This window comes from Papaver somniferum, chromosome 1 (genome assembly GCF_003573695.1).
Source record: "Papaver somniferum cultivar HN1 chromosome 1, ASM357369v1, whole genome shotgun sequence".
In the NCBI taxonomy this organism is placed as follows: Eukaryota; Viridiplantae; Streptophyta; class Magnoliopsida; order Ranunculales; family Papaveraceae; genus Papaver; species Papaver somniferum.
This window is the reverse complement of record NC_039358.1, coordinates 212,488,767-212,502,928: the sequence shown is the minus strand read 5'-3', so window position 1 is coordinate 212,502,928 and position 14,162 is coordinate 212,488,767. Positions and strand designations below refer to the sequence as shown.

Genomic DNA, 14,162 nt, shown 5'->3' with positions numbered 1-14,162 from the left:
CTTTGGAGTTATCTGGTGCTCCGCAGTACATCGTGTTATCGGTACGTCTTTTTAACTTCTTCCCTTAGATTTGTTTGGGCAAAGATCCAACGTCGGCGGGATGAGCATCTTAGCTGTGGGCACATGTCATCATGATTTGATGACTTTGTCCGCATGCTCTCCACGTATGTTCCTATATACACGTGTTTGATGATGAAATATGTGCACACAATATTTATCTGGAAATGTTAGAATTGCTCCTCTCCGACGTAGATCCCAAAACTTTGCAATCTCATCTTCAGATAAGTACACATAAGAGAATGCTAGTGCACCTTATGGATCCCAGACTGTATCAAGGCCTCTCCACTTCAGTTATTCGAAATGCTGAGCACAATGCTATTACTAGGATCAGTCATATGATCCTGAATAACCCAAAAAGATGGAACGAAGAGGTTGTCAGAAACATTTTTTCCTGTCAAACATGGTTAGTAATGAGGATGACTAGCACGACAAGCTTCTTTGGACTCCGCAGCCAAAGGGGAAGTTCTCCACTAAATCTTTCATGAAAACTCTTAGATCCCATAGACAATCCTGTTCTTCAACAAACAGAGAGAATTTTCCCTGGAAATTGTAAGGTGAGGATGCTTTTTCCAAAAATCCACTTCTTCATCCAGAGGGTTCTTCAAAAAGGAATTGCAACCAGCCAACCATGAATAACGACTGCAGTCTTTGTGGAGGAGGTATTGAAACTAGAGAGAATCTGTTTTTGTTTTGTCCCATTGCAATAGCAGTTTTTCTTTGGGTCCATTATGGGTTGCAGGTTTTCACTTGACTATTGTCAGATGGCTGCAAGAAGGTGGTGACTATTCTGCTTTCAGAATGGGGAGCTGTCTAATGTGGGCGATGTGGAAGGCTTGAAATGACAATTTCTTTAATGTGTCTAAGCTTGTTATAGAGCAAATCATCAAAGAAGGTGTGTACTGGTACAATTACTCTCAACCTCCAGAAGACTTAGCTAGAAGATAATGCAAACTCTACAAATGACAGTACTCAAACTAATGAAGAATGGAAGCCTCCTTAAGAAGATGTTATCAATGCTGCTTTTGGTATGGGTGCTTGTGGAGTCATTGCTAGCGACTCCAACTCTGTTTATCAAGGTTGATCGCAGATTATCTTCCCCTGAGAATTGGGGATTAAGGGTTTCAGTGTTTCTGTTGGGATTCTAGACCAAAACACAAGGTTTATACGATAAAAATAGGTATAAAAACCTGGATAGTTGAAGAATTAAAAGATTTAGAAGAAGATTAAGAAAAGAATAAGAAGAGAATAAGAAGATCAGAGTGATTGAAAGAGTTTTTGTATTAATTCTTGAGTCTTTTACAAACTCAGGAGTTGTATTTATAACTCCAAATATTTGGGAAACAAGTAACACTAATTATAGAAGCCTAACTAGTTACGGAATTAAAAGCCAACTAAAAATAAATAAGCCTATGAAAGGAAACTAAGTAAACTGGTGTTGGTACTACAACATCCTCCCTGGATGAAAAATGGCTTGTCCTCAAGCCTGAAAGTCTGGAAAACAAATAAGTAATTCATCAGCATCTTCCCAAGTAGCCTCATCACTTGGGTGATCCATCAATTTCACTAACCACTTAGTTCCTGCATAAGATCCTTTCTTGAACATTTGACGATCCAAAACAGCTTTTGGTTCCCACTTATCATAATCAATGATAGATGGTAGAACTTGTTGAACTGAGTTAGCTGATCCTAATTTTAGTTTCAACTGAGAAACATGAAATACAGGGTGAATGCGACTTTCTGCAGGAAGCTCCAACTTGTATGCGACTGGTCCTATCTTCTCAATAACTCGTAAAGGACCATAGAATCTTGGAGATAGTTTTGAAAAGGATTGATTAGTAACAGTTCTCTGTCTATATGGCTGTAGTCGAAGAAAAACCCAATCTCCTATAGAAAATTCCCTCTCAGTATGATGAGCATCAAAGTATGCTTTCATTCTAGCTTGAGCATCATGCAAGTGAGATTTCAGCAGCTTTAAAGTATGATCCCGTGCTTTGAGATTTAAATCAACATCATGCAAAAAAGTGGTACCAGGTAGATAAGATGAAATTGTTGGAGGAGGCCGGCTGTAAAGATCTTGATATGGAGTCATGTTAATTGCAGAATCATGACTTGTATTATACCACCATTCAACCAAGGGAAACCATTTCGACCAATCTGTTGTCTTCATACCAGCGAAACATCGCAAATAACATTCTAATGTCCTATTAGTTACCTCAACCTGGCCATCACTCTGTGGATGATATGCAGAAGTGTGACATAGCTGTGTACTTTGTAGCTTAAAATAAGTTATCCAAAAATTCCTCATAAAAATGGGATCTCGATCACTTATTATACTTCTTGGCATTCCATAAAGTCGAACAATTTCTCTCACAAACACGTCTGCAATAGAGCTAGCAGAATAGGGGTGTGTGAGAGGAATAAAATGTGCATACCTGGTTAGACGATCAACAACCACCAAAATTGCATTCTTGCGTTCAGAAAGAGGAAAACCATCAATAAAGTCCATGGATATATCAATCCATACTTCAGAAGGAATAGGAAGTGGACTCAATAATCCTGGTAGTGAAATAACTTCAGTTTTATTTCTTTGACACACATCACAGTGAGGAATGAAATCTTTGATTGCTTGCTTCATACCCTTCCGATAAAAATTGTGTTCTAGACGCTTATAAGTTCTCAAAAATCCTGAATGCCCCCCTATAGGGTTTGAGTGAAACTCCTCAAGAAGTTTGGTACACCATAAAGAAGTAGGTACCACAACTATTCGTCCTTTATAACGCAGAACACCATCAATGTATGAAAAATTAAGTTTGCAAGAAGGAGAATCAATGAGTTTTTGAATTAGTATACTTAGCTCAGCATCCAGATGACATTCTTGAATTATTTCAGTGACTTCATAGAAAATTGGTGTAGTCAGACTAAAGTGAGATCCAATGCTGCGAGACAAAGCATCAGCTGCAAGATTTTCTTTTCCCTTTCGAAAAATAATCTCATAATCATATCCCAGAAGTTTGGTAACCATTTCTGTTGCTTCATAGAAGAGAGTTTTTGATCAAGAAAGTATTTCAGACTCTTGTGATCTGTAAGAATCTTGAAATGTCTACCCCGCAAGTAACGTCTCCATTTTTGAACTGCAGAGACAATTGCAAGCATTTCTTTGTCATAAATGGAGAGATTTAAATTCTTTCCAGTCAAAGGTTTGATGTAATAAGCAATGGGTCGACTAGACTGCATTAACACAGCTCCCAACCCATTTCCAGATGCATCACATTCCAATGAGAATTCTTTAGAAAAATCTGTAAGAATTAAAACTGGTGTTGTAGTAATAGCCTTCTGAAGCACTTTGAATGAAGTAGTAGCATTATCAGTCCAAAGAAATGCATCTTTCTTCAGTAGTTGATGTATGGGTGCACTAAGCTTACCAAAATCCTTGACAAATTTGCGATAATAACCTGCTAATCCCTAAAAAACCTCGCAATTCCTTAAGTGAAGTTGGAACAGGCCATGACAGAATACTTTGAATCTTATCCTGATCAACAGAGACACGAAATTATGTGACCCAAATATTTTATTGTAGCTTGTGCAAAGGTGCATTTGAATTCTTTGACAAACAACTGGTGAAGTCTCAATAATTCAAATACCAAAGACAAATGATGAATATGCTCAGACATGGTCTTACTGTAAATCAAAATGTCATCGAAAAATACTAGCACAAACATACGAAGGTAAGGACGAAATATATGATTCATCAATCCTTGAAAGGTGGCTGGAGCATTAGAGAGTCCAAACGGCATGACAAAGAATTCATAATGACCATCACGAGTGCGAAAAGCAGTTTTTAGAATATATGGCTTATGCATAAGTAGTTGATGATAAGCAGATCGAAAATCTAGTTTGGAAAAAATTGTTGCACCATTTAATTCGTCCAATAACTCATCCACCATGGGTATTGGAATATGATCTTTGATGGTTATCTTATTCAAAGCTCTATAATCCACACACATTCGCCAAGAACCATCCTTCTTACGGACCATCAGTATGGGAGATGAATAAGGGTTAGAACTAGGTCGAATAAGGCCATCTTGTTGTAGTTCATGCACTATCCTTTCAATTTCATCTTTTTGAAAATATGGATAACGATATGGTCTGACATTGACAGGTGCAGAATCTGGAAGCAAATTGATACGATGATCGTGTAATCTTTTAAGAGGTAGTGATGTAGGAGTCTTGAAAGCATCAGCATATTTAGCAAGTAATTCACGCAACTCAGGTGGAAGAATTGTAGCAGCAGTAGTTAAAGTATTTAATGCAGATAGTTGTAAGAAAACTGCAAAAGTCTCTATGGATAATAAATGCTGCATGGACTTGGCGTCCAAAAGCATAATGCTGGAGGAATTATTCCCTAATAACATCACATCTTGATCTTGTATGCGAAACTTCATCATTAACCTTGAAAAATCCCATGTAATAGGACCAAATGTATGTAACCATTGAACTCCTAAGACAACATCACAACCACTGATATTAAGAAGATGAAAATCTGTGGAAAAAGAATAATCTTGAAGTTTAACTTGTACATTATGACAAAACACCTGAGTCTGTGTTTGAGCACTATCACCAACAATAACTTGCAAGGCAGCAGCTCCAGATTTCATAGAATACCCACACTGTTTAGATATTTTAGGATGAAGAAAATTGTGAGTTGAGCCAGAGTCAATCAAAATTGTAAAAGGCTGAGCTTTAGTATAACCCATAATACACATAGTTTTTGGAAAAGAAGAACCCATTAGTGAATTCAAGGAAATTGTTGGTCCTGAATCCTCTGAAAAGGTATTGTGAATAAGATCTTCAGTAACATCATAATTACACTCATTATAGTCTGCATCAATGGTCTCTGAGTTTTGAGGAACATCCAATATTAAAAGTCTAGGTTTCAAACACAGATGACCTGGCTGATATAGTTGGTCACAATTAAAGCAAAGACCCTTGTCTCGCTTTTCCTTTTGTTCTTCCCACGTAAGCCTCTTAGCACCAGGAGGTATTGGATTCTTCCTTAATGGTAAAGTATTAGTAGCAGCAGGTGGTCGAAACTGATTTGGTCGAGAAAGTTGTTTGGAAGTTGCTAGTAAAACTGCTTCTTGATTCAACGCTTTATTAAAGGCAGATGCTAAAGTAGTTGGTTCAAATAATTTAACAACAGTGCCCACTTCAGGTTTTAATGAATGAATGAACAGATTAAGTGTGATTCAGGAAAATCAACAGAATTTAAAAGACGTTCAAAATCGGGAATATGTTCTTTAACAGTACCTATATGTTCAATTGTACTAATAGCCTTCTTAGCATCAATAAATTTATCCTTGGAAAATTGTTCGGGCACTAAAGAGCGAATTGTGGCCATGTTGGATTGATAATTGTAGTTCTCTTCCAACGGAACCATGCATTAGCGTCTCCTTTTAGATGAGCAGCAACTAATGATACCTTCATGTTATTGGCAATATTATGCCAAGAAAAATATTGATCAACTTGGAATAACCAACCATCAGGATCATCACTATCAAAAGATGCAAACTTCAAGTTAACTGGTAAAGTGCGAACATGAGTGTCAAGAATTACACCACCATTATTGTAGGTAGTACGATGTGTATTGGTTTGAGAAGAATCCTCTGTGTATTTAAGATGAGGAAGGAGCTCTTCAAGTACAGCACTGAAAGTTGTAGTGAGGCTTGTGGTAAGATATTTTTCATGGTCAGATAAATACAGATTACGATTAGCTCTATCATCCTAACGAGCTTTTTTATCGTCATCATGATTAGTGGTGAGGGTTTGAGCAAGTGTATCAATTTTGGTTGCGATCCGATCAAGTTTGGTTGTAACTCCCATAATATCCTTTTATAGGATAGACAAATCTTCGGTGTACGTCATTGCAGGAAAAAATTTTTGGTGTAAACTTAGGTACAGGATAAACCTGCTCTGAACCATATGTTAGGGTTCTAGACCAAAACACAAGGTTTATATGATAAAAATAGATCTGGATAATTGAAGAATTAAAAGATTTAGAAGAAAATTAAGAAAACAATAAGAAGAGAATAAGAAGATCAGAGTGATTGAAAGAGTTCTTGTATTAATCCTTGAGTCTTTTACAAACTCAGGAGTTGTATTTATAACTCCAAATAATTGAGAAACAAGTAACACTAATTATAGAAGCCTAACTAGTTCCGGAATTAAAAGCCAACTAAAAATAAATAAGCCTATGAAAGGAAACTAAGTAAACTTGGTGTTGGTACTGCAACAGTTTCAATTAGGGTTTTACAACTGGGTTTAGTCTTCCAACAATCCGGGTTGGATCTTGGACTTTTGTACTCAGGTTTTTAACAATTGGGTTTAGTCTTCCAACGATCAGCATTGGGGCTTGGGCTTTTATATTTGGGTTTTATTTTATCTTGAACCATCATTTGGGGCATACCCAAAGATTTTGGGGCCTCTTGAATAAGACAAAAACACGAGCGGAAAAAGTGTTTCTAGGGTGCCCCTTATCTAGCCATTTTTCATAATGGCAAAAATGTCATTATTATTTATATTTTTTAACTATTTTTAAATTAAAATAAAAAAAATATTTTCTTAAAAAAATATTTTATTTTCTTGATTTAGTTTTTAACTTTAAAAAAAAATTGTTAAATTTTATTATTTACGAATCTAAGTTCGGCGGACAAGTGATATGTCGAACCTAAACATACGTAGGCTCGGCTGGTAATATGTCCGCTGAACTTGTGTTATGTGAAAACATACCTAGGTTCGACAGATTCGATAAGAAAATAGGACATCCGAACTTAATATTATTTTTCATAAAATGAAGTTGGGCTAACATCTTCGTGTTTAATTATCAGCCGAACTGTTCGTCGACACTTTCAGGATGAAAAAAAAGAGAAGTTCGGCTGATAATTTTGATTTTATTGTTAGCGTAACTTTGCTCAGTAATTGTCGTAAAAAAAAATTCCATGCAATAAGAAAAGACAAAAAAATTCAAACCTAAAAAAGATAAACTAAAAAAGTTAATATTAAAAATTAATTAATTAATCAAGAGTATTTAATTAACTTAACCACTCATTAGGTACCCCTTATCACCCCCACACTAGTTAGGGTCATCCATATGTATGCCCCAAAATTTTTATGTATTCCCCAAATGAGGATTCTTTATCTTTTGGCATATGGGATCTATCAATTTTGATAGGGTTATTTGGGGACAATGCTATTCACAGGTTGTGCAATTAGCATTGTCATTTGGGGCTAAATTACAATTTGTTTTGTGATTGGCGTTTCATTTTTCCGATGGTTTCTATCTTTTATTTTGCTTGTAAATTCTTGAATCTTAATAAATTTTCCTTCTTATAAAAAAAAAAATCTCCCCCTAAACATGTTGAAGCATGAAAACTTAATGGGCCTGATATATGGGCTTCAGTTTATCTTTACGATATAGGCTTAACGAGTTGTCGGTTTCTTACTACCGACAACTTATGACAAAGGAAAGTAACCTCTCTAAAGCTTTTGACAGAGATAAATAGTTACTTCTAATATATGAAAACTACTTGGTAGATTCTTTAGAGGGAATATACAATAGTTACTTCTTCCAAGAAATCTTCTATTTGGTCTGGGTTGTAGTATCCCAAACAATGGTAAACTCGACTATAAACTGCAAATAACATGATTCATACAAAAAAAAGAATGATAAAAATAAAGAGGGAGATTGATGATCACCACAAAAGTCATAGACATGATATCTTCATTACATGACACAATAAAAGTGAGGCTCTATTATCTCTACTAGATTTTACAAACTCTTTGCCAACACTGATTAATTATCAAACGTCGATTTCACCGGAATCGAACCCATAATCTCTGGTTTCTTATAAATTGGACCATGAAGTCTGCAACATGGGTTCTTACTCAATCATTTAACCCAATGCTCAGAAAGAAAAACTTAGACATTACATAGCCAGAATTGATTCAAATTTTTTTTTTTGAATCACATATTATATTAGAATGGAAAATAAGAGTGTTAAAAGTTACAAGTTAAAAAATTAAGACAAAAGAAAGTACAGTCAACTACATAGGCTTGAAGCAACTAGCACATTCTATAATATGCTATATTAGGCAATTCTATCCTTGATAAAAAAAACTTGATCTTCCACAGTAGATTTCTCTTTGACCCGCTGCCAGTAGAGCTCCTTTTTTTGCAGCTGTATCTGTAGAAAAGTTAGTTTCCCTGAAACTATGCCTGAACCAGAGAGAATGAATCTTAACAATTTCTTTGTTCCATCTCATTTTGAAAAACCATGGCATTATGTTTCCTGCAAATTCAGTCACCACTGTTTTGGAATATGAGTTGAGAATTACTTCTTGAATCTGCCGTTCCACAGCTAACTCAACTGCACAGATGATTGCATATATCTCTGCAATGTAATTTATTGCAATGCCAATTCCTCCAGAGATAACTCCCAATACTTGACATAAATGATCTCTTATTACCACACCAAAACCAACTGCACTGATGATTTCCAAATGATGCCCCATCACAGCAAAACATGACAACTTCAGTTCTTGGTGGAATCCAATAACAAGGTTTTATGCATTGATATTTAAGATTTCTTGGTTTCAATTTAAAGAAGAGAATTACATGGTCATCAATATCAACATTCCATTTGTGACCTTTAATTTTGACTCCTCCCTCAAGGACTGTCTTTTTAATTTTCCTCTTGAAACTTTGAATGTTTGGCTTAACTTTCTCAAAAATCATCTTATTCTTTTGAAACCACATATCTCTTAAGATTGCACAAGCAGTGATGCACCAACATTCTTTAATGGATGGGCTCTTTCCTTTAGCATTATTTCACACTTCTTCAAAGGAATTAGGAATTTTAACTTTAAAAACAGGGCATATCCAACTCCATATTTCTTTACTGAATCTGCATTCCCACAGCAAATGATGCATGTTGTCTTGAGATGATTCACAAATGCAGCATCTAGAAGCAAGTTCAAACCCCCTTTGAACCAGTACAGTATCATATACATGAATCCCCTGAACAAGTTTCCAGATGTTGCTTGCTATAGAAGGATGAAGATATGAATTCCAAATTTTCTTGTGACAATGCAATTGTTGTTCTTTATTTCTGATTAAACTTATGGCAGAGGAAGTTGTGAAATTACCTTTGATGTCACCTGTCCAAATTAGATTGTCATTTCCAATACCAATTTCAGGAAGAGTGAAATCAGAAAGAATGATATTAAGTTGATCAGGTAAATCCCATTTGCCTTCCTTGAGTAAATCTGACACCTTCATGCTGATGCGAGCTTTAACATAATCAGTAAATCCAATATCCTCAATGATGGGAGAGTTTCCAATCCAATAATCAAACCAGATGGATATTTTTTGACCATCTCCTATGCAGCACCTTATATTTTCTTTTAAGTGATTTTAAGCACATTTCAGACCTGGACAAATTGATGAAAGTTGCCAATTATTCTTCTATTGTCCATGTTTATCTTGATTTGGCTTTAATGAACATAGACCATTCTTCACCATAGTTTATTATTCTCCATAGAAGTTTCATTAGCAGTGCTTTGTTGAGAATATCTAGTCTTTGAACACCCAAACCTCCCTCATTATAATAAGGTGAACATACCTTTCTCCATGAGAAAGTTTTAAACTTTCTAGTTTCTCCATCTCCAGACCACAGAAAGTTTCTGATTATCCTCTCACAAATTTTGATTACTGATTTTGGCCACATATAAAATGACATGCTATAAATTGGGATGCTACTAAGTATTGATTTTATTAGTACCAGCCTATCATTAAATGACATCAGTTTACCTTTCCAAGTAGACAGTTTCTTTTGCAAGAGCTCTACCATTGGGAAAATTATTGAAATTTTCACTCTGCCAGCTTGAAGAATTACTCCTAAATATTTATCAGGTAAATAACTTACTTCCATTTGCATTAGTTCTCTAATTTGCATAGTCCTTGCAGCTGTTGTTCCATCCAAAAAGAGCTTGCTTTTACTTTTATTGATCAGCTGACCTGAACTTTGCTGATAAACTTCTTGGAGCTTCATTAGATTTTGAATGCTTTTCTTTTCTCCATTACAAAAAATAAACACATCATCATCAAAAAACATGTGAGAAGGATGAATTCCATTTCTTGTTACCATTGGAGTTATCTTGCCTTCAGCTACCAATTTGGAGATATTTCTACTAAGAACATCTTCCATTAGAACAAAAAGAATTGGAGATAGTGGATCTCCTTGTCTTAATCCTCTACCAACTGAGAAGAAGCCATTAGGACCACCATTTATCATTACTGAGACTTTTGCAGATTCAAGTAAAGTATTTAACTATTGACACCAAATGACTAAAAAACCATATTTGATTAGAACTTGAAATAGAAATTTCCATCTCACAGAGTCATAGGCTTGTGATATGTCTAACTTGAGTCTAATATTACCTCCTCTTCTTTTCTTCTTCATTTCATTAATCATCTCAGAAGAAAGAACTATTTGGTCTTGTATATTTCTCCCTTTTATGTATACAACATGTTGTGTATAGGATCAGAATCTCGCAACGACAATATTTCAGCGAAATTATAAACAAAACAATACAATAGCGTCGCAGAACAATTTCAGGAAGAATATAATAAATGACGTCAGCTAAGATCACGAGAAATATGTGATAGTCCTGCGAAAATTAGAGAGCTTGCGAAATTAATATTTGTAAGGTTGCGAGAATGTCGCAGATCATACCCAAAAATAAAGGACAGATTAGCTGTCATCCACTATGTATTTCCCTATAAATAGTCGTTCAAGTTGTAAAGAAAAGGGAGAGATCTATTTTGGGTAAGAAACAAGTAAATAGGGGAGAGAAAGTCTAGAGCAGAGGTCATTCTTGATTTCTTTATCTTTTCTTGTAAGAACATTCAAAGATTGATCAATAAAATTAAGAGTGTAAACCGAAAAATGAGTTGATTAATAATGAAATTATATGAGGGGTGTAGTGTAGGATTTCCTGCAACTACATAATGGCGCTAAAAACAGGGAGATTGAAGATCGAAAGTTGAAGATTGTTGTTGAGAATATTCAAATCAAGAAAGTGATTAAATAAATCAGTGAACCAGTTAAAAGAAAGATGAATAGAATTAATGAAGATGACAAAATATTGGAGTGTAATATGATAACAAAAACGATGGTTAATGAATTCCATGAAAACATCAAAGGAAGAATACATAAACGAAATTTTGAAGGAAGGAAGGTTATGTCGGTAGAAAAGACATCACCCTTGAAAGATTAGGAAAAACAAAAAATTACATTCATGGCGGCAGAAATACCAAAAGAAAATTTGAACCACACATCTCCATTGGTTATCACAGTGCCTATTATGCGAAAAGAGAAGGAGACAACGACAAAATCCACAGGAGAATGGATATTGAACAGAACTTTAATCGATACAGGAAGTTCAGTGGATATAATATTTTATCACGCATTCCGGGGAATGGGATTTAAAGATGAAGAAATATCCAGTTCAACATATTTTTTTCACGGCTTTGGAAAATCCACAACAAAACCTAAAGGAGAGATAGTGGTACGAATTCCACTTGGAGAATTCGAAACACATGTAACGCTGTGCATGGTGGATATGGAATCGCCATATAATATGTTATTAGGAAGACCATGGATACATATGCGATAAAAGATGTAGTATTAACGTTGCATCAATGTATTAAATTCCCCACACCAAATGGAATAGGTGAAATCAGAGGAAATGTTGACAATGCGAAATTATGTCATCAAATTGAAGTAGAGCATTATGAAGGACAAGCAAAAAAGAAACAATTTCGCAGAAAGTTGGCAAAGGAAGCAAAGAAAGAAGAAGAATTTAGAGTATATATGATCAGGGAAAAAGAAGGCAAAGGAATACCCAGCGAAATTTCGGAAGAAGGAGAAGGACCTATTAAAACAATAAAAGAACCAACACCAATGGGAGAAGCTAAACCCAGTTACACTGCCGCGGAACCAACAAAAAAAAATAAACGTTGGGACTATAGAAGAACCTTTAATATTGAGAATTGGAACCAAAATGGATGTGGAAGAAGAAGAAAGAACTGTTAACTTGTTGCGAGAATATAAAGATGTTTTCGCAGGAAGCATGGATGAGATACCGGGAATAGATCCATCAATTGCATGCCACAAGTTGGAGATTAACAAAAATGTGAGACCATTTAAACAGAGAATAAGAAAAATTGCAACAACTTACCATTCCCAAATAGAAGAAGAACTACAGAAAATGCTTGATGCGGGAATCATAGGAGAAGCTAAATACCCAGAATGGATAGCGAATATGGTCATTATCCCAAAGAAAAACAAAGGAATCAGGATTTGCATAGATTTCATTGATTTAAACAAAGCTTTCCCCAAAGATAGTTTTCCGTTGCCAGATGTTCCTCAAATGGTGGAATCTGCAGTGGGAAACGATAGAGTATCGTCTTTAGATGGGTACAAATGGTATAACCAAATCCCTCTCGCTGAATAAGATCAAGAACATACTGCTTTCTATGCCCCTAGAGGTTTATATTGTTACACGAAAATGCCATTTGGTTTGCGAAATGCGGGAGCGACATACCAAAGAATGGTAGAGAAGGTGTTTGCAAAATGGATACACAAAACATTAGAAGTATACGTGGATGACATGTTAGTAAAGAGTAAAGAATATAAAGACCATGTACAAGACCTGAGGGAGATTTTTGAACAAATGCGGCAGCATAACATTAAATTGAATCCTGAGAAATGTACTATTGGAGTTGCATCGGGAAAATTTTTAGGCTACATTGTATCAAAGGAAGGAATACAGGTTGATCCAGATAAAGTGCAAGCAGTTCGTGACATGCCAACACCAGCAACAATAAAAGATGTACGGAAGTTGAATGGGCTTCTAGCTTTGCTGGGGAGATTCATTTCGCGATCATCAGACAAATGCAAATATTTTTTCGATATACTCAAGAAGGGTGCGAAATTTAAATGGACTGATGAATGTGAAAAAGCTTTTCAAGGGATCAAAGAACATCTTATGAATACAACTATTTTACAAAAAGCAGAATCAGGAGAAGAATTATTGATCTATCTTGCGACGACATCGCATGCATTAAGTGTTGTATTATTGCGAGTAGCCGCAGGAGTGGAGAAACCCATTTATTACATTAGCAAAACTTTTAATACTGCCGAGAAGAATTAATCAAAGATTGAGAAGTTAATCTTAGCATTAGTTTATGCATCATTTAAGCTCCGCATATACTTTCAAGCGCACAAGATAAAGGTTAACAAAAGTACCAATTGAATCAGTGATGAAGAATTCTAAAAGATCAGGAAGAGTGGAGTGTAGGATCAGAATCTCGGAACGACAATGTTTCAGCGAAATTATCAATGACACAGCACAACAGCGTCGCAGAATAATTTCAGAAATGATAAAATAAATGACGTCAGCAAAGATCACGAGAAAGATATGTTCTGCGAAAATTAGAGAGTTTGCAAAATTAACATTTGTAAGGTTGTGAGAATGTCGCAAACCATAACCGAAAATAAAGGACAGATTAGGTGTCATCCACTATGTATTTCTTTATAAATAGTCGTTCGAGTTGTAAAGAAAAGGAGAGATCTTTTTTGAGTAAGAAACAAGTAAATAGGAGAGAGAAAGTTCAGAGCAGAGATCATTCTTGATTTATTTATCTTTTCTTGTAAGAACATTCAAAGATTAATCAATAAAATTAAGAGTGTAAACCTAAAAATGAGTTTATTAACAATGAAATCATATGCGGGGTATAGTGTAGGATTTCCTGCAACTACATAATGGCGCTAGAAACAGGGAGGTGTTGAAGATTATTTTATAAAAAGATGAAGATTGATATTGAGATTTGTGAAAATTTAGAGTGATTGATTAAGAATTTTTCATAATTTCTTGCAATATTGTTAACATTGAAGAAATGGCTAGAAGAAGAAATACATCTGAACAGCCGACTACTGTTAGAAGAAGCAAAACAATTGCTGGAAGAGAAAGAAGTGAAATGG

General features: G+C 35.2%; 1 protein-coding gene across 1 annotated transcript; it reads right to left on the bottom strand.

The window, feature by feature from the left end:
- Positions 1–1,537: 1,537 nt before the first annotated feature.
- On the bottom strand, positions 1,538–8,628 carry LOC113359736. Its single transcript, XM_026603321.1, has 5 exons — positions 8,235–8,628; positions 5,598–5,723; positions 3,702–5,266; positions 3,177–3,522; positions 1,538–3,090 (listed from the first exon to the last, which is right to left on the bottom strand). The coding sequence occupies exons 1-5, from the start codon at positions 8,626–8,628 to the stop codon at positions 1,538–1,540; spliced, it is 3,984 nt and encodes a 1,327-aa protein (XP_026459106.1).
- Between the last annotated feature and the right edge of the window lie 5,534 nt (positions 8,629–14,162).

Excerpts from the sequence above, each read along its gene's own strand:
- LOC113359736 (XM_026603321.1), bottom strand. The coding sequence starts at position 8,628 with ATGGGGCATCATTTGGAAATCATCAGTGCAGTTGGTTTTGGTGTGGTA. Across the intron at positions 3,523-3,701 it reads ATATTCATCATTTGTCTTTG|GGATTAGCAGGTTATTATCG; the intron begins GTATTTGAATTA and ends GAGGTTTTTTAG. Across the intron at positions 3,091-3,176 it reads TGCAGTTCAAAAATGGAGAC|CAACAGAAATGGTTACCAAA; the intron begins GTTACTTGCGGG and ends TCTTCTATGAAG.